This window comes from Peromyscus leucopus, chromosome 1 (genome assembly GCF_004664715.2).
Source record: "Peromyscus leucopus breed LL Stock chromosome 1, UCI_PerLeu_2.1, whole genome shotgun sequence".
NCBI lineage: Eukaryota > Metazoa > Chordata > Mammalia > Rodentia > Cricetidae > Peromyscus > Peromyscus leucopus.
In genome coordinates, this window is record NC_051063.1 from 10,227,138 (window position 1) to 10,247,392 (window position 20,255).

At 45.1% G+C, this 20,255-nt stretch overlaps 1 protein-coding gene across 1 annotated transcript in view; it reads left to right on the forward strand.

Moving 5' to 3' along the window:
• The window catches only part of Gna14 (G protein subunit alpha 14), a 161,077-nt gene that overhangs the window by 139,413 nt on the left and 1,409 nt on the right, over positions 1–20,255 (forward strand). The window contains exons 3-6 of the mRNA XM_028874874.2: positions 10,057–10,211; positions 14,361–14,489; positions 16,713–16,842; positions 19,659–19,812. Coding sequence (XP_028730707.1) covers positions 10,057–10,211; positions 14,361–14,489; positions 16,713–16,842; positions 19,659–19,812 — 568 coding nt within the window. The remainder of the gene's footprint in view (positions 1–10,056; positions 10,212–14,360; positions 14,490–16,712; positions 16,843–19,658; positions 19,813–20,255) is intronic.

The following is a 20,255-nucleotide window of genomic DNA, read 5'->3' on the forward strand; positions in this document are numbered from 1 at the left end:
TGAATGTATTAGTGTGTGTGACTTTTAGTTTTTATTATGTATAGGGGATGGAGGACAAGAATAATGGGGAAGAGAGAGATCCACCTAGACGCCCAAGTGCCTTTGTACATTTGGAGCTTACATGTAGTCTGTGGGTCTCCTCCTGCATATGTTGAGCCATTTCTAGATTACGTGTGATGTCACAGTGCTGAAAACAGTGTGGACCCTGTGAAAGCTGTTACACCATACTGCTTGGGGGACAGTGACACAGAACGGGGTCTTGGTGTGTGTTCGGTAGAGGTGCAGAGATTTTATTTTCCCAGTATTTTCAATTCCCCATCTGCTGACTGGGAGGAACTTCTGTAGTTATTGTTGGTGACAGCATCCCAAGAGGGGACGTGGGCTGGATGGAGGATGAGAGGAAGGGAATGCGAAAGAAGGCACTGGAGGACTCCCCAGCACTGGAAGTGGGCGGAGCTGTTGTCAGGGACAAACAAGCATGATTTCTGTTTTCTTGCCTCATCATATGGCCTTACCAATGTCACTCTGCCCCGAAAGCTAACAAACTGCTGTTGTTGATAAACAGCCCCCAACCAGAGTGAGTGAGTCTTCAGCATCTCCACCGCAGTGACCTGAACTCATTCTAGATTACGGGTTTTTATTAAATGCAGGTGACATACTTGTATTTAAAAAGGATTCGCTATGTATCTGAAGTTCAGCCTCATGTCCTGTACTTTTATTTGGCCCTGTGTCCTGATGAATCTTTGATTGCTTGGTTAATTAAATTCAGACCCTGTTCTAACCCTGCTGAGCTACAATGGGGTCTCTTTCCACTGGCACTGGAAACACCACAGCCTCATGGGTGTTAGTCAGCCCAGCCCTTGCCCCTCTGTCTAACCACAGCCAGGACTTGACCAAGATAGCCACTGTCCTCACATGCTTCAGAGCACCTGGGGTTCACTGGAAGCTTCTTTGCCCCTTCAAAGCTGTGCCCTGTGAACTGGTTTTGCTTTATGGGGAAGTGGGCAATTGGCTGGCAGAGGAAAAACTGGCTGCTACTAGAGGTCAGCACCTCTTTTTACATCCTATCCTGACTGAGGGCAGGGCATGGGCTCTGAGAACTGCAGAGTTGGGGAGCTACAGGGGCTTCCCATGGAGCAGAGGACTGGAGGTCCTTGGGAAACAAGGACCTCCCGCTTCCTCCTGTTCCTAGGCCGAAATGCCTGTGGGTTCTCACTGCAAAAGGAAAACAACCACCAAACATGCATCCAGGATTAAAACCATTTCCAAAACACATTATTAAAGCAAGCTGTGACCCACATATTTGTTGTCTGCTTAAGAGATTTTTAACCTATTGAAAAGACTGGAAAAAGTGAAACACCAGAAAATAAAGGGGGTGGGGGTGGAGTTGTTGGCGGATGGTTCTCTGGAGATGTGTTGCAATGTCTTAGTTTCAAAAATGCAAGCTTTGATGTGGAGGATGAACCCACCCAGCTGAAACCATCACCGGGCAGGGATGGGAGCGAAGGGTAGCGAGCGGGTGGTGCAATGTCTGCTGCCTAGATGTGAGTGTGCTTCTGCCATGAAAGACAAACAATGGGAAACTCAGTTGTTAGGAACACAATGTTAAATCCTGTCAAGAGAACAGTACAGCCACACACAGGCCCTAGCGTGCAAAGGAACTGGCTGCCTTCTTGGGCGACGCTGCATATAGCAGCACAAAGGTAGCAGTGGAACCCCTTAGGGCCAGGGCAGCTTTTCTCGTCCCTCTACCACAATTGCTTCACAACTAGTGGACCTTCTCATCACCTTCAGACACCTCAGAGGGTTTGAGAAGCTGGTTCCCCAAGAGACTCTGGTTGTTTTGTTAGCTTCAAAAGTGACCCCAATGGAATGCCTTCCACTAAAAATCTAACTCATTCTTTCCTCTTTTTCCTTAAAGGGTGAGACTGATTAGGTCATTAAGTTGATACTACCTTGTAGAGAGACTGCAGTGTAGAACTTAGCCATGGAGTTCTGGCTGAGACTTTCTTTGCAGGCACAGACTACAAAACCACCTGCATGGAGTAGTTTCGGTCAAAAGACTTGCAGTTTACAGAAGATGCCACTAGATGACATGAGTCATAGGAACATGACCTGTGGCCCAGTGCTCTTGCCTGTCAGCACTGTTGATGGTCCCAGGTAGTCACTGATGCTTATTTATTTATTTATTTATTTATTTATTTATTTATTTATTTATTTATTGTTTTTCGAGACAGGGTTTCTCTGTGTAGCTTTGCACCTTTCCTGGAGCTCACTTGGTAGCCCAGGCTGGCCTCGAACTCACAGAGATTCACCTGGCTCTGCCTCCCGAGTGCTGGGATTAAAGGCGTGCGCCGCCACGGCCCGGCACCACTGATGCTTATTTTTCTGCAAACATACTGATCTTGATGTTTACATTAAGCACTGATGCACATTAGTGACTGATTTTAAGGACTGTTTCTTGAGCAGGTGTGTTAGCACAGCATGCCTTCTGCCTATAATCCCAGAGCTCGGAAGGCAGAGCCAGGAAGAGCACACATTTGAGGGAAGCATGGACTACAATAGTAAGACTAAAACACACAAGACAAGAAAACCACATGTTCCTACTCTTTAGAGTAAGAGTTAAAGATCCTGTGGGCTGGCATCAAGGCTGTGCCTTCAGGCCGTGTGTTGCTAACCTTGACTTTCCACCCTCTTTTGGAGAAAGTATTCCACTCCTGGGTTGTATGGTGGATATTTGAAAGTCTTCCATATAAAAACAGCTGGTGCCAAATGTTCCCTTACAATTATTTTTCTGTTTGGTTTGGTTTTTGCCATTCCTGTAGAAACCCTCTTTTATCTCTGAATGCCCCTTCCTTTCAAGAAGAAGAAGAAGAAGAAGAAGAGGAGGAGGAGGAGGAGGAGGAGGAGGAGGAGGAGGAGGAGGAGGAGAAGAAGAAGAAGAAGAAGAAGAAGAAGAAGAAGAAGAAGAAGAAGAAGGAAGAAGGAAGAAGAAGAAGAAGAGGAAAGAAGGAAGAAGGAAGACGATTCTGTTTAATTGTGTATATCTGTGAGTGGGTATGTGAATGTGAGTGCAGGTGCCCACAGAGGCCAGCAGAGGGCACTGGGTCCACTGGAACTGGAGTTACAGGCCATTGTGAGTAGCCTGATTTGGGTGCTGGGAACCAAAATCACATCCTCTGCAAGAGCAGTAATGCTCTTAACTGGTGGGTCATCTCTCTAGACCCCCTTTCTTCCTTTTGAGAGGGAAATTGAGTTTTGTCCTCTAGAGAACTAGAATGCAACAGAAAATGACTCTCTAGTTCACACAGCCATAGTCCTATCACCTATTACTATCTCTTTCCAGCCTAGAGGGTTTAGTAGGTAACTACCTCCATACTCCTTTCTCCCTTTAATATTTTCTACATTTTGTAAAAGTATCAAAATCAGAATACTTCCAGCTTTCCTACAGAATTCTAGTCTCAGGGTAAGGCCCCAGTCTAACTGGCTGGCCATTGCGCTTTGGAGGTCTTAGAGTAGATAAATGTGTATAGGCAGAATACCCCTCCCTCCTCTTCTTCTTTCCCTCTTTTCCTCCTCTCTTCCTTCCTCCCTTCCTTCTCCTTTCTCCCCTTTCTTCCCCTCCGCCTCCCCTCAGACTCACTGAATTCATTTTTCAAAGGTTCTCCCACACTCGGGATGTTTGTTAGCATCTTCTCTGGAGATGTTCTTCATAGTCACATTCCTTTGTAAAGCAGACCCTGGATGAATGATTCAGGAATGGAGGGACAGTGGTGTGCTATGTGAATGATTTAATTATCCCGCTGTTTCTGGGGTTAGCAAGCATTTGTGTGTGTGTGTGTGTGTGTGTGTGTGTGTGTGTGTGTGTGTGTGTGTGTATGGCCAAGGGAATGTTTAAAGCTCTGCAGTCCATCTGGGTTCTGACCCAGCAGCTTGCCCTGTTGTGGTCAGTGTGAAAGGAGGCATGGCTATGTTCCAGGTAATTGTTCTCCATATACCGAGTCGGGGCCTGGATTTGGTCCACCAACTGTAATTTGACTGGCTACATTGGAATCATACAGGAAGTCACAATGGCAAAGAGGTTTTGTGAGTCTGTAAGTAATACAGCCATTGCTGGGCTTTCACCCAATTCCACCTCCTTTTTCAAAAATTTCAAAAAGGTTTCCCTACCTCCTCTACACTCAGTGGACACTTTGGCCAATCCTGGCCAATGAGCTGAGTCTGGAAGTGATGTCTTCTCCATCCAGCTCTGCTCACAGAACTTCCTGGCCACTGTTCCACACTCTTTTCCCTCTTCTGCAGGTGTAGAGGACTCCAGGGCCCCAGACATTAGTAGAGCCACATGCTGGTATGAGCCTGGCATGATCCCCGGATAGCAGTGTACAGTGAAACTGCCCTCCGACTGGACTGAGAAGGGTGTGAAATAAAGGGGTCTGTGTTGCTAAGACCATGGGTACAAATCTGGATAAAGAACAGAAACTGAAAGAGAAGAATAAGGGCAGATCTTACGCTTGTTGGGCTGAACTGTTTCCTGTAAAACAAACAAAGCTGAAGCTAAGGAGACTTCAAAGGCAGGGGAGGGGCAAGTCAGTGGCAGGAAACCCCACTTGCCCACAGGACACATCACAAGGGCTCTGGGCACATGCAACTCAACCAACCCCAAAGAAGAGATTACTCAAGGGGCAGCTTTCACAGGCCACATTGAAGTGTTCCTCCGATTATTCTTTGTCAATAAAAACTCGGGAGTCAGATATTGGGATAATGACAAGAACCTGAATGATCAGAGAAGAGGTAGAGAAGGGACCAGTGACCTCCTGTCTCTTTCAGTCCTCCACCCAAAAGGGCTGAGACCTTCTCTAAGCCCCGCCCTACTACTTCCTGCCTCTCTATCTGTCCTCAGTCCTCTAAAAACTCCATGGTTAATTTTGGTCAGCTAGTACCTAGCTCTGCCCTCTGATTCAAAGCAAACTTTATTGTCAGAATGTGATCAAAATATCACACAATACCACATAGTGAGCCCTCCCTCTTGGTGGGTTCCACTGTTGTGATTCTAACAGCCTTAGGTTTAAAATACTTGAAAAATGAAATCCTGGGCTTGTCCTAAATAAGCAGATACTATAGACAGAAATTTCTCCAGTTCTACACCACCCACGGTCTGGATGAATATCTCCCATGTGCGGTCCCATAGCTGTTTATAAGATAATTACTCAGGAAAGAGGTGGCTCAGTAGTTACAAGCACTGATTGATGTGCCAGAGGACCCAGGTTCAGTTCCCAGGCCGTCCAGTGTCTGATCACACCAGGCTAAAAATAAATGAATAAATAAATAAATAAATAAATAAATAAATAAATAAATAAATAAATAAATAAAATAATTACTCAGAGGCTTAATATTCATTACAAGCTGTTTGGCCTATGGCTCATACCAGGATAATAAATAAATAAATTAAATAATTACTCAGAGGCTTAATATTAATTACAAACTGTTTGGCCTATGACTCAAGCTTCTTGCTAGCTAGCTCTTAGAACTTAACCCATTCCTTAATCTATGTTATCTATGTTTTGCCACATGGCTTTGTGGCATTACCTGTTCTCTCACATCTTGCTTCTCCTGGCAGCAGCTCACAGCATCTCCCTGACTCCACCTTTCTTCTCTGTCTCTCTTAGATTTTCCCACCTGGCTCCATCCTGCCCTGCCATAGGCCAATGCAGCTTTATTTATTAACCAATGGGAGTAACACATATTCACAGCACACAGACATCCCACAACACTCCCAACCCCTCTCTCAGTTTCTTGAGATACAATTTTTCTGGTTGTTCTGGAACCTGCTCTGTAGACTGGGCAAAACTTGAACTCAGAGATCTGCCTACCTCTGTCTCCAGAGTGATGGATTAAAGGTTCGTGCCACTGAATGACTTTTTTCTTATCATCATTCTCTACCAGGAGTGTCAATGCCATGGGTCCTACCTCTCAAGTGCATCATTGACAGTCACTGTAGCTCTCTCTCTCTCTCTCTCTCTCTCTCTCTCTCTCTCTCTCTCTCTCTCTCTCTCTCTCTCTCTCTCTCCCTCTCCTCTCGTGTGCAGTTACCACAGGTGTCTTTGGCATAAACTTTTTCATCACTATGAAACCCACTGAAATTTGGACAAAGGGTAAACAAACCCATGAGGCCTTTTACTTTATTTATTTATTTATTTATTTTTGGTTTTTCGAGACAGGGTTTCTCTGCGTAGCTTTGCGCCTTTCCTGGAGCTCACTTAGTAGCCCAGGCTGGCCTCGAACTCACAGAGATCCGCCTGGCTCTGCCTCCCGAGTGCTGGGATTAAAGGCGTGCGCCACCACCGCCCGGCTGAGGCCTTTTACTTTAATAGTTTGTCGTGAATGAATTCTGCTCTTTCATGGTTTTCTTGGAGGAAATATGAAGAGAAAGACAGTAGTGGAAGTAGGCTTTTCCTGAATCTCATGTGGAGTTCAGAAGTGTAGGTGATGTGGAAGATGTTAGCTTCCAAACACTCAAGTGGAGTCTCTCCTGCCAAGTGTCAGTGGTGATGGCAGGAAGGGTGGCCACATCTGAGACTCCAGTGGTAAGCTGCAAGCTACTGGGGCAACCCAGAGCCAAAGGACTTGTGTGAGGACCTTCATTCCTGCTAACCCTCCTGCTAACCCAGCCCTGTCCTGTCTCCCTGTGCTGCTGAACCAGGTAGCTGCTTCAGAGTGCATAGCTGCCACCTTCTCTGTGTCCTGCTTCTTAGCTTTCTAATACATTCAAGCATATTTAAAACAAAAAGTAATCCTGCATTTCTAGCTGCCCTCAACGGTAGAATTGATCCAGCTTTTCTGTTCGGTATTAGAGAGTTGGTGTGTGTGTGTGTGTGTGTGTGTGTGTGTGTGTGTGTGTGTGTGTGTGTGTGTATGTGTGTGTTTTACAGGGAAAGTCCCTCTGGTGCAGCTCACTGGTATTTCCGCGGTAGCTGTGCTTGTAATACTTTGAAAGCCAGTGGTGGCAGAGCCGTGTAACCTCACCTCACAGGCTTCAGTAGCGTTGCGGTGCACTCTGGACATGGACAGTTGTGAAAACACAGAAAAGTGATTGTACAAAAGTTGAAAATGTTGTGCTACAGGGAAATTTGGTTTTGAATTATGTATTTTATTTTAATCAGTAGACTTTTCAAATATTATGTAGTTATGGTTTTTATCATTTATGCCATTTCAGTGGATATTAATTTTAACTAAAATATTTGTTCAAGAGACCTCTTGCACCTCCTGGTGATGAAGTTAGTAGCAGTGCATTATTTCCTTGGGCATTGCCTAGAGAATGGGGCTTTTAGTGTTCTCACCATGCAAAGATACACACACACACACACACACACACACACACACACACACACATCCATAACACACACACACACACACACACACACACACACACACACGCACACACGGATAGAGATGTTAAATAGTTTGGCTTAGCCATGCACATTATTTACATAAGCTAAGACAACATGTGTTATGTATACCATAACTATGTAGAATCAATTTGCCAATTAAAATACATACATTTAAAACACAAACCCATAGTTATCTGATGAAAGGTCCTGCAGCGATGGCTGCCGGGCCGGGACATTGACAGTATAGTGGCCCCTGTGTTGAAGGCCAGACAGAGGTTGGACAGCCGGCTGGGTCCTAGTGAGAAGCCCCACTGTGCCTGACAGGGACACTCAGCAGCAGCCTCACGGCCACCTGTGAAGGCACCACTTCATCTGTGGTCCTCTCACAGTTGACTGGGAACTTCTGCATGACATACATCTGTCTTCTGAGTTCTCTTTCCGAGCTATGAATATGGTGATTTTGAGAAAGAGAAAAAGCAAAGTCAGTGTTGAACACCATGTTTCCCTTTCTTATTAGTGTATTTAAATTGTACAGAATAATGGGTTTCATTATGCCACATTCATGCATGTCTGAGGTAAACTCTCTTTGAGAACCTACCTGGTCATTAGTGATGTTTCTGCATCTGTTGGCTTGATCCTTAAACTCCTGTCTTCGGGTTTGATGGTTTTCCTCTGAGACTCCTAAGAACAGCATATCTACTTTATTCATCTACTTCCTGGACACACATAGAGAGTGGCCACCTCCAACACAACATGGCAATTCCCCACTCCAGATTCTCTGCCAACTTTTTGGCTTTAATTCTCAGCAGCAAAGCTGGATTTCACTGTTAAATTCTTGCCATGCAAGAAGGGACAGAGTTAGCAAAATCACTGGCTGAGAGCTACCACAGTGAAGCCCCAAGTTCCTAGGTGGACTCATCCTCTTCTGCACGGGCTTCTGTCCTACACCATTCACATTCCCTGGCTGTGGATTTCTACCTGTTACATAGATACATTGTATGTATACCACATGTGTTTACTGAGCTCACATATCAATACACTGTATATGTCCCACATGTGTTTACCAAGCTCACATATCAATACACTGTATATGTTTCACATGTGTTTACTGAGCTCACATATCAAAACATTGTATATGTCTCACATGTGTTTACTGAGCTCACATACCTATGGAAGACACCTTCTGCTTGCAGGCACTGCACTGGGCACTAGGATAAAAGGACCAGGCATTGACTCTGCTCTCGTGGAGTTTTTTAGACTTGTTTGAAGACAGAGGTCCATGGCCATTTTAAATGAAGAGGATAGAGGCAGCCGTAGGGCAGGAGGGAAACATTTAAACCTGTCTGGTGGTACAGAGTGGCAGTGGGCAGCAAGAGGTGAGCTCCACACAAGGCTCTCCAGGACTCCATCACTGTCTCTGGCTAAGGACGTAGAAGGGATTAGGTGCAGAGGTTCAAGCGCAGTGGATATGTGCTGGTTTTGCACACGAGAAATATTTATTGTGTATGTGTGCTCTCACAGAGCTCCTGACCGTAATCATTAATGTGATAATAGAGCAATGATTGTGTAAGAAACCTAGTCTAGTGATTGTTGTGTAAAGCAGGTGCTCTGGGAGCAGTTCCTCAGTCTGAAGTGATACATGGGACTGTATGGCTGACATGTGGGAACTTGCTGTTGAGTGGAAGCTTTCTGTTGAACCTAATGCTGCTCTGCAAAGTAAAATCTACTGTGGTAGTATTGTGTTCACCAAAATATTGTGCACTCTAATAAACTTACCTGGGGTCAGAGAACAGAACAGTCACAATATTAAACATAGAGGTTAGGCAGTGGTAGCACACACCTTTAATTCTAGCATTCCAGTGGCAGAGATCCGCCTGGATCTCTGTGAGTTCAAAGCCACACTGGAAACAGCCAAGCATGGTGACTCACACCTTTAATCCCAGGAAGTAATGGCAGGAGGCAGAAAGGTATTTTAGGCTTAAGGACCAGGAACTAGAGGCTGGTTAAGCTTTTAGGCTTTTGAGCAGCACAGTTCAGCTGAGACACATTCAGATGAGGACTCAGAGGCTTCCTGTCTGAGGAAACAGGATCAGTGGAGGAACTGGTGAGGTGAGGTAGCTGTGGCTTGTTCTTCTTCTCTGATCTTTCAGCTTCACCCCAATAGCTGGCTCCAGGTTTGTTTTTGTTAATAAGACCCTTTAAGTTTTGTGCTACAATCTACCTCAAAAAATTAAATACGATGGGAATAAAAAGACTTAGGGAAGAGAAAAACATCAGGTTGACAGCTGGCATTGATTGTGCATTTTCAGAGATAGTGTGCCCTGCTCTTACACCCTGGCATGCCATCCACACGACAGTTTGTGCACATAGCTGGCTACACCGATTTTGACATGAGAAGAGGCATGAGTGTCTCCGTTCACTATTGAGTGCTGGGTCTGAGCAGCTGCCTCCGGTACGGCAGGACTTGAGGTACAGGTCTGGTGCCATCTGCGGCTCACTTCCCCAGACTGAGCAATCAGACTGCCCCACTCAGCCTACCAGTTTCTGAGGACCTGGCTGTGCAGTCCTGCACCTATCGGAGCCCCCACCCCAGGATCCTGGGCAAGATTATCCCCGTATCTGCTAGCCTTTCCTTTGGTCAATGCCATGTTTTCTTTCCTTTGACTAGGAAAATGCCCAGATCATCAGAGAAGTGGAAGTAGACAAAGTCTCTGCACTCTCCAGGGACCAGGTGGCAGCCATCAAGCAGCTGTGGCTGGATCCGGGAATCCAGGAGTGTTACGACAGGAGGAGGGAGTACCAGCTGTCAGACTCTGCTAAGTAGTGAGTACTCAGTCCGCTACAGCTGCTGCCACACGGCTCTTCTTAGGCTGACTCTGCAAGACTTCACTCCCTGTTTGCAGGAGAGGAGGTGGTCTTTCCTGACTCCTAGCTAGGACTCTTAGCACCTTCTATCCTAATTTTCTTTGGGTTCCAAGATGTACCCTGGGGTCAGCACCCACCTTTTCCCATCTAATTAAATTGGAAATTCCCTTAGCGGATTTGATCTAAGTTTTGGTGCTGGAATTATAACTTAAGCAAAGAGTACACCTGCCTGTGGCGGTTCCCTTTCTTCTTGCCATATTCCTTTGGAAACTACAGGCAAATGTAGGCTTTGGTTAAATCAGCCACTGATCTTGTGCTACCCTCTAGTGATGGACATAGGTATCTGCAAGACCAGCACACAGGAAGCTCAACTGGCTTATTTTGGCCCTCTCAGAAAGTCTGCTTCTTATTTATTTTGGATCCATAAAGCTTTAAGCCATCAACCCACCAAAGTTTTTACTGCACACTACCTTGGAGAGATCACAACATTTCCCTTTTCTAAGAGTCCCCAGGACTGTGTGTTATCAATGGGGTGACTGAGCACACAGATGATTTCTTCTTGAGTTGCTGCTTGTTTATACTTCTGTAGCTCACTCTTTTCTCCTTCTCCCATATCACTGTCCCTCCTCCCAGGACCCCCCCACCCCCAAACCACCAGAATCTGAGCCAGCTTTAACAGGACAAAGCAACTGTCAGGAAAGGCAATGTTATTTCATGAAGCCTTTAGTGACTTTCCCTAGACATTTGTCCCAGGCAGTGTTCAGTTTGTTCCAGGTTGGCACAACTGATCCAACTACATCAGCAGGAAAGCATGATGTCAGGAGAAGGAACCAGTAAGGTGTTACATTGGCAATGGAGAAGGGAGGAAGGAAGTCTAGGGAGTCAGGGGCTGCTAGTCCCTCCCCCCCTCCCTCCCAGAAGCAGCCCGCTGTTACTGGCTCCCTGACAGTGCTGTGGGTTTACATCTATTTGGAAAAGGTTTACCAGAACTTCTGTAGGATTAATTCAGTATAAATGTTGAAAACTGAAGCAAGTTCACTGAGAGGCATGCAGGGGTGGCTGGGGAGGTAATTGGAGTTGTACAGAAGACAGTGGCATTTAATAAAGCCAGATAATTGCCAGTCTTAAGAGTTGCTGGATGTGGTGGCACATGCCTGGGATACCAGCACTGGGGAGACAGGAGCAGGAGGATCTCAAGCCAGCCTGGCAAACTGGGCTGGACCCTGTCTTAAAAAAAAAAAAGTCTACAATGTGAGTTACTTGTGCATTTTCCTGGTTCAGGCCTGTGGTTCTCAGTCATCTGCTAGTAATATCTGTGTTTTTAGATATGCATTTGTACTGCCCAAATGAGTGTACCAGAGAGCATGTTAAGGGCTATGTGACAACCAACCAATGCCCTCTAATCTCAGAAACTGCACAGTCTGCTGGTTCCAATCAATCATCAGTCAATCAACCCATCACTGTAGTATGTCTCCCTGATCTCCCATTTATAACTTTTGGGCCACTTTCCAGAGTTCCCAGCAGACCCCCCAAACCACAGATGACATTGTATTCTCTTTTTTTCCTATATGTACATAATCATGATAAGATGAACTTATACATAAGGTATTATAAGTGCTTTACAGAAATTAAAAATAAGGTGATTACCTGAAGCACACCGAGTAAAAACTGAACTATTTGATTACCAGCTGTGTGATGCCATGGCAGTTGGTGTGATATCTGGGACAGCTATGAGTGACTAGCAGGTGGGTAGGACACACTAGAAAAGTGTGTTGCATATCTAGGACCAGCAACAGATGTTATCTTGCTACTCAGAATGTCACTGGATTGAACACTTAGGAATTGTTGTCTGTAGCTTTGCAAAACACAACAGTAATAAAAAAAAAAAGAAAATGAATTATTTATTTCTGGTATTATTTTCCCATTTCTTACTTTTGGACCATAAATGGCCATCAGTATTTGAAACCATGGAGTAGAACACAGGATAAAGGGAAAAGAGTGCTGTAAGGACAAAGTAACACATGGGAGTGGGCCCAGCAGTTTGAAGTTAGTGAGTCCATCCCTAGGCTGACCTGCTCATCCCTGGATATTCAGGTTGTGCTACAGAAAGCAGCAGAGCCGCCAACTCCATTGCTGCCTGGGGTCTTCTGTAAGGACTTACAGTAATCAAGCAAGTTTTGAAGACACAGTCTCAAGCCCAGGCTGTCCTTGAATTCTCCATGTATTTCAACAGGACACTGAACGTCTGATCCTTCTACCTCTACCTCCTGAGTGTTGGGATTGCAGGCATGTGCCACCATATCTGTTGTAGGAGGTGCTGGGGTTTAAACCCAGTGCTATGTGCATGCTAGGCAAGCACTCTAAAAACTGAGCTACACTGCCTGGTGACATGTATTTTTTTTTTAAAAGATTTATTTATTTATTATGTATACAGCATGTATGACCAGAAGAAGGCACCAGACCTTATTACAGATGGTTGTGAGCCAACATGTGGTTGCTGGGAATTGAACTCAGGACCTCTGGAAGAGCAGTTGGTGCTCTTAACCTCTAAGCCATTTCTCCAGCCCCCCTGGTGAAGTGTATTTTAAAGACATTCTTTCATTTGACTTTAGAAAAAAATTTCATGTATTTTAAAGTCAGGGCTTTACACAGTCCCAAATAATGTGTAACAAATTTTGAATTATTTTAGATGTCTCATTTCCCAGTGTGCTTAACAGGAAAATGTTATCTTATTTTGAGGGAATTTTTCCATGGCCTGTTGGACAACCATGTGTTTTCATAGCAGCTGCTCTTAATTTACTGATCAGAGCCTTCAGAGAATAGTGTTTGCTTTTACATTGAGAAAGTATTGATTTCAAAGTCGTTACTGCAATGTTACAGCTCTGAAGAGAAAGGTATCCTGACTTGTCAGGAAGTCAGGCTATACCTGAAGCTGGGGTATGGTGGGGAATGGTCTCTCCGCACAATGTGGCAATCTTGCTTCTAAGACAGAGCTGTTAAAGCTGAGCTCTGCTCCACTCCCAAGGGAGCTTCCCAGTAGTGGTATCCATTTCTTCTCGGCTCTAGCCCAAGATGTGGCTTCTTCTGTGTCACTCTGCTAAGGGCAAAATCCCTGCAGAAAATGTAGTATTTTACCCCAGCTCTGGTGAAAAGTTGTTACTTCTGCTCAGCTCCCAAGGGAGTTTCTCAGCAGAGGTGTCTGTTCCTTCTGCTCTGCTCTGCTCCTGTAAGGGAGCTAGCTTCCCAGCAGAGATTCTGCTCCATGCTGATGAAAGATGAGCTTCACCCAAAACTCTTTCAAGAGTTATATTTGGGAAGTAGTAGTTCAGGAAAGTGGCTGCCTCACCAGAGTGGAGAACGTCAGCTGCTTACTGAACAGTCAGAGGGCCTTATGTAGGGCTTCTTAGGGGAGGAGTTTTTCCAGGGAGGGAATTGGTCAGATTTTGATCCCCTTGAGCTTAGATAAGCTCAGACTGGCTAGATTTTGTGCTCAGGGATTGTTTGATTTTCCTCCTCAGGAATTAGTTGGTTTCATTTTCAGTTGGTTGGGGCAGATTTGGCTCTGGTTTCAGGGCCAAAGTGTGTTTCTTTCACTGGCCCTTTTTAGCCTTTTGGCTCTAGTTTCAGGGCCGGGGTCGATTTCTTTCACTGGCTCTGGTTTCAGGGCCAGAGTATGTTTCTTTTACTGGCTCTGGTTTCAGGACCAGGGTGGGTTTCTTTGGCTAGCCCCTTTACCCTACAGTGTCTACTTTATGTAACATTCTCGGATGAAGGCAGGTGGGCAGATCTGTTGGGTAAGGGCCAGTGTCATCTCCTTCCTCCACATCCTCTACGCTGCTGCTTCCTCCATGGTCACAGAGATGATGCAGCTGGGACCTGGATGGAGTGACCTGCATTCTCAGAAGGCTCGCAGATGTGCTTCTTAGTCCTGAGATCTTCGGAATGGTCTTGGGAGGAAAGAGGCTTAGCATAGTCACCTCTGAATGTTACTGCTGGCCTCCAAGTCTTGTGGGGGCCCTGTGCTCAGGGAGGACTTCCCTTGAGCAAGGAAAGCTATTTTTCTTTCTTACAGTGGAGCCTCAGCATCTCAACTCTTTCTTATCTCAGTTACCTGGCTGACATTGACCGAATCGCCATGCCCTCTTTCGTGCCAACACAACAGGATGTGCTTCGTGTTCGAGTGCCCACCACCGGCATCATAGAGTACCCATTTGACTTGGAAAACATCATCTTTCGGTAAGTCTGTCTCCCAGACAAAGGCCTTTAAGGATCAGTCTATTCAGGGGAACATCCTGAGGTGGGGTGTTAGGTGTGTGATTCCTAAGCAGCTCTTAGGCCTAGATAACCTTCTGGGGTCTCAAGCTCTACAACAGAGGGATTTCTGGGCTCTTCCTACCAGGGAAAAGTCTTATGTGTAGTCACACAGATAGGCACTCCTGTGACCACACAGTCTACCAAAGTCTTTTTCCTAATGTTGAGTAAGATTTCTCTTTCCCTTATTACCTTGTCTGAGATTTATCCTTAAAGAAAAACCATGAATATAAAAGTGTATATTGGGCTGGAGAGATGGTTCAGTGGTTAAGAGCACCGACTGCTCTTCCAGAGGACCCGGGTTCAATTCCTAGCACCCACATGGCAGCTCAGAACTGTCTGTAATGCCAGTTTCAGGGGACCCGACACCCATGGCAAAAACGTCAATGCACATTAATATATATGGAGTATTATAGCTGTGTAAAATATATGCATGTCTATTTATAACACTCTTAGGATGAACAGATCTTCACTGAACTTTGTATTTGAAAAAATAAATAACAGGTCATTTAGAAAACACTGAAAATTTCAAAGCACCCTTATAAATTATTTTGTGTATGTGTGTGCCTTAGTGTATTTTGTATACCAAGTGTGTGCAGGGACCCTTGGAGATGATGAGGGCATTGGATCCCTTGGGACTGGAATTATGGGTTGTAATGAACCACCATGTGGGTGCTGGGACTGAACTCAAGTCCTTTGCAAAAGTAATGAGCTCTTAATCACTGAGCCACCTCTCCAACCCCTCAAAGCTCTTGTATATCTATTATTCCCCTATCTTTTCTGATGATCATCATTATACACATTTTAGCCCTCCCACATCTAATCCAATATTACAGTTCTGTTTTAGCACTCCTTCAGTGCTGTCAGGGCCAGGGTGGTGGTGATAAAAAATACTCCGCATTTTTGTTACATATGTCTGATTTAATGGTTGTTCTCTCCTGGGCTGACCTATGGATTTAAACCTTTTCAACTTCGAAGGCTGCTTGCAACCTCCCAAACACCTCAGAATGAGAGTTTGCCAAAGCTTTAGTGAACAGGTTTTGCCTTTCCAGAGCCATAGAACTGGGTTTAAATGCCTGCTGGTGATACTTTGCAGCCTGTGGCATTGCCCTCCCCCCATGCAATCTTTCTGAAGAATTCTGATGCTTGAAGTTGAGATCTTTGTAAACTGTCTTCATGCCAAGTCTATTGATATTTGTGCTTTCTATCCTAGCTCTATTCCCCTCTGCAACATGAGGCAAGCAGCATGCATATAGCATTGCAGGCATGTCTGCACCCCTAGAACCTGACTCAAAGGCACCCTTCTAGATGGTAGTATTGGGAGCCTCAGTGAGCCTATGGACCATCTAGCCACACTGGTTTGGGGTCTTCAGAAATTGGTGTGTGGATGGGGTGAGGGTGCAGGGGTGGTGGGTGTGACCTGGCAGTTAACGTGCTCTATCTGACCCATATAGTCTCCCATAGCATTAGAAAAAATATTTGCACTAACACTTAAAATCAGAGATGTTTTACTTAAAACCTACTAGGTTTCCCTAAAATACCCACAGAACTGGTAATAGTGAGCCTGCATTCTGTCTAGCAACAGTGGGCCTCAGTGACATGGCAGGGGGTGGCTCAGTGGCTAAGAGAGTTCAGCTACCAGCACCTACATTGAATGGCTCACAGCAGTCTGTAACTCTAGCTTAAGGGCAGCTAATGACCTCTTCTGGTCTTGAGGCACCTGCACTCATGTACTTGTGACACACACACACACACACACACACACACACACACACACAACCCTAAAAAACAGAATACAAATTATACATTTAAATACAGGGCCAGAAGAAAGCAGAGGTACCAGGAAGATGGCTTGCCTTTGTCCCTTTTGTGTCCTAGGACTCCATATGGGTGGTTGGAGTAAAGGACTTCTGTAGCAAGTTCTTACCCAGTGTCTCCAGGCAGGCTCCATCTGAGTCCTTTGCTTGGAAACCACCAATAGTTCTCCACTGCCCAAGGCACCACTGTTCTAACACACTAACCTTATGAGCTCCTTCCCTCTAAAAATCACTGAGGATCCTATTACACTAACTCTATGGTGTAATGGCTTGTGTCTCTCCCCTTGGAGTTGTGCATTCCAACCTCTGACCATCCACTTCTGTTGAGCAGGATGGTGGATGTTGGTGGCCAGCGATCTGAACGACGGAAATGGATTCACTGCTTTGAGAGCGTCACCTCCATCATTTTCTTGGTTGCTCTGAGTGAATATGATCAAGTTCTGGCTGAGTGTGACAATGAGGTATGCTGGGGGCTTGGAACTTAGAGGCATGCTGTTAAGGGTGGGGTTGGGGGTGATAACTGCAGAAGACAGTTTTATTTATTCAATTTTAAGAAGCTAGCTTGGTGAGGATATGGACTTTTTTTTTTCTCCAGCCAGCACTCAGGTGTTTGTTGCTAATGCAACCTACTGGTGCTCTGCAGACCCATTTCCAAAGTCCCCTGTAACTTAAATACTGTCGTCACATGTCACTTAACCAAATGTATCCTGAGATAGACATCATTAGATTTCAGAGCCAGGTTTGGTGGCACATGCCTTTAATCACAACACTCAGGAGACAAAGACAGGCATAGGCCAGCCAAGGCTACATAGTCTTAAAACCCAAACCAAACAAGACAAGAAACAAACAACAAAACCCACAAACCAACCAACCAGAGACTTACTTAATCTTTATGGGACTAACTTAGATGGTGTGGCCTACCGCATACCAAGATTCGTGGACCAGAACTCTGGATCCAGTGTAGTTACCCAGTAGAATTTCCTAAGGAGCCTTAGGAAATTAATTGATTAGGTGGCTCAGTTGATTGATGGTGGCTATGGTCTGAGATCAAGGATGTTCACAAAGCACCCCAAAGTAAATGTGATGGTCATGAAAGATGGAAACCAGGAAAAAGCAGATAGTCCTGGGACTGGGTCAGGGATGCTCAGTTTACCAAGCCAGCCCTTAGAAACCGTGTAAAAATCCAACCTGCACACACACACAAAGATGAGATTCTTACTGCTGGTGGTATGTTGGAAAAATGCTGCCTTTTGGGTCCTGTGTTAGTTATATTTACTGGGTTCCAATGGGGTTAGTTTCATTTCCAAGTTCCTTCAGAGACCCTAATACATGCAATGATTATCTAACAATTCTCCTTTCAAAACTGGGTCTTGTGTAGCCTAAACTGGCCTTAAACTGGCTATGAAGCAAAGGGTAACCTTCAACTTCTGATCCTCTAGCCTTACACTACACCTCCTACGTGTTAGGATTATACCTGTGTGCCACTGCATGGATTGAATCCACAGCTTCATCATGCTAGGTATCCCCAGCCCAAGTGATACTGTTTCTAACGTAACATCTGAGCAGATGCCTCAGCCTCCAGAGAATGGCACTCCCAAACTAGGTTCCTAGCTGAGTTGTCAGGAAAGAGGTGCTTAGCACATGGAGCAGCTCAGTAGCTACCTGAGATTGCATCTGTAATTACTCCCCTGCAAGGGTCTCTTCCAGGGCATCTGGGGCTGATCCAGCCTAGGCAGATACTATGCCTCTTACAAAGCTGCAAGGCACTGTCTGGGTCTAGTTCCATTGCATGCTCTGACAGAAAGTGACCAGGACTGTCTGTTACTTTGTGAGGTTATTCTCAGAGGAATACCAATGTCCTCCTAAATGATCTTTTTCTGAACCTAAGCAAGATTTCTTGGCTCTTGTTTTAAGGACATGGATGTCCATCATCAGTGTGCTGCCCAGGATCAGGCAATGACCTATGAACAAACCATATCTTGTACCTCTTGAGTGAACGCTTCTCTGAGGAGTCACTATATTAGCTAATTAATGGAGGGTGAACTCATTTACTTGTGCTATCAGAGTAACAGTGGCTGCTGCCTAGCTCTCCCAAGTACAATTTCAAGAGATAGAGTTCTCAACATAAAAAACAAAACAAACAAAAAACACCAGGAATTCTTAAGAGTTACTTGTGGTATTTCTCGGACGAGTCAAAGGATTGGGTGCTCAAGGGACCAGAAGACCAGTCCAATATTCTTAGAAATTAAATATATTCGTCTCTCCTAAAAAAAAAAAAAAGAATCACAGGTGTTTGGGGAGAACGTAAATAGTTGCTATTCCTGCCCATTCCTTCCAGTTATAGATGCACATTTGATCCACTTACTCTGCCATACAGCATTTCTTTCTTCTGAGATAAAGAAAATTCTAGGCTTTAGAGAATCTTTAAAAGTGGATGAGTTACTTCTCTGATAATACTTTCCATAGATGTGGGCTTGTAGGGAAGTAGATTCATGGTGCATCCCTTTGGAGCATGTGTGGACCTTTGGCTTGATGGTTCCTTCCTCCTCTAAAATTCTTGCTTTTTTCCTTAGAAATTCTTGAGAAAATGCTGTGTAGAACAATAGTTGTCACAATATACAACTTGTTTCTCAGTTATCTGCCCCCTCAAACTTGAGAGCTTTTAATATTTTCTTTGAACTGTGATAAAAATTACTGTTCTTAATTGTCACAGTACTCGAATCTCTATGGGTTTGGGAAAGTTAAATTTTTGGGATGCTATGCTCATCCACCAAACTGGGACAACATCCCATTTGTAAAGTGTGGCTATGGTGTTCTGCAGTGTTAGTTCCCTTTGGACCAGAGTCTAGCACAGGGTAGTGGCCCTCCTGGAAGAGCTTTCCCTCCTCCTCCTCCTGTGTTCTCATACTCGTGAGGCACTGTTCAGAAGCACACTCCCACTTGAAGCTGATATCTCACCACCTGTCAATCAAACAGTTACAGAACACAAACATCTTATCTAACAACATCAACTTTTTGCTTCAAGTTGCACAAGAGCCTTGTTTAGGGCAAGAGAAGAGTTAGTGCTCCAAAGAGGATGCCGAGAAAGTCATTAAGTCAGGTGTGTGTGTGGGGGGGGGGGCAAACAGAAGCAAGTCTGGTGGACCTACATCCTTGCCATCATAACATCTTAGGAGCAGTGACCCTAACAGCAGAGGACTATGGATGCACCCAGCCTTCTAACATGCTGTTTCCAAGTCTTGCTTTTCTTTCTGACTTATCCTCTATTTCTCACTAGAACCGTATGGAAGAGAGCAAAGCCTTGTTTAAAACCATCATCACCTACCCTTGGTTTCTGAACTCATCTGTGATTTTGTTCTTAAACAAGAAGGATCTTTTGGAAGAGAAAATCATGTACTCTCATCTAATTAGCTATTTCCCAGAATACACAGGTAAGTATCTGGAGAACATTGCTCTCACACCAACCTTGTTGACTTCTTCACCTGTAGCAGGCTCCAGTCTTCAGTATGGCTTTCTGGTGCCTTCCTGATGGGCTCTCATGTTCCTACTTCAAATTATACTTCTCATTGTCCCGATGATGTTTTCACTTCAACACCTGCCACTGCGAGGGTCTGAATGCATTTGCCAACTCATGTGGCTTACTCCACTTGGCTAGTTAGGCCCCAACTCAGGTGCCTCACCTGGGAAACCCTTCTGACCCTTCTGTACCCATCTATAGCTTGCACTAGTGTGCCACCCCCTTTCTGTTGCCCTGGCAGCTGGGTCATTCTGCTGCATATGCCTTTCCCTGGCAGAGCTGGCTCTCACAGCTTCAGTCGGAATACATGCTGCTTTGGGGGATTACAGGTTATCTGCTTCTCAGTCACAGGGTGGT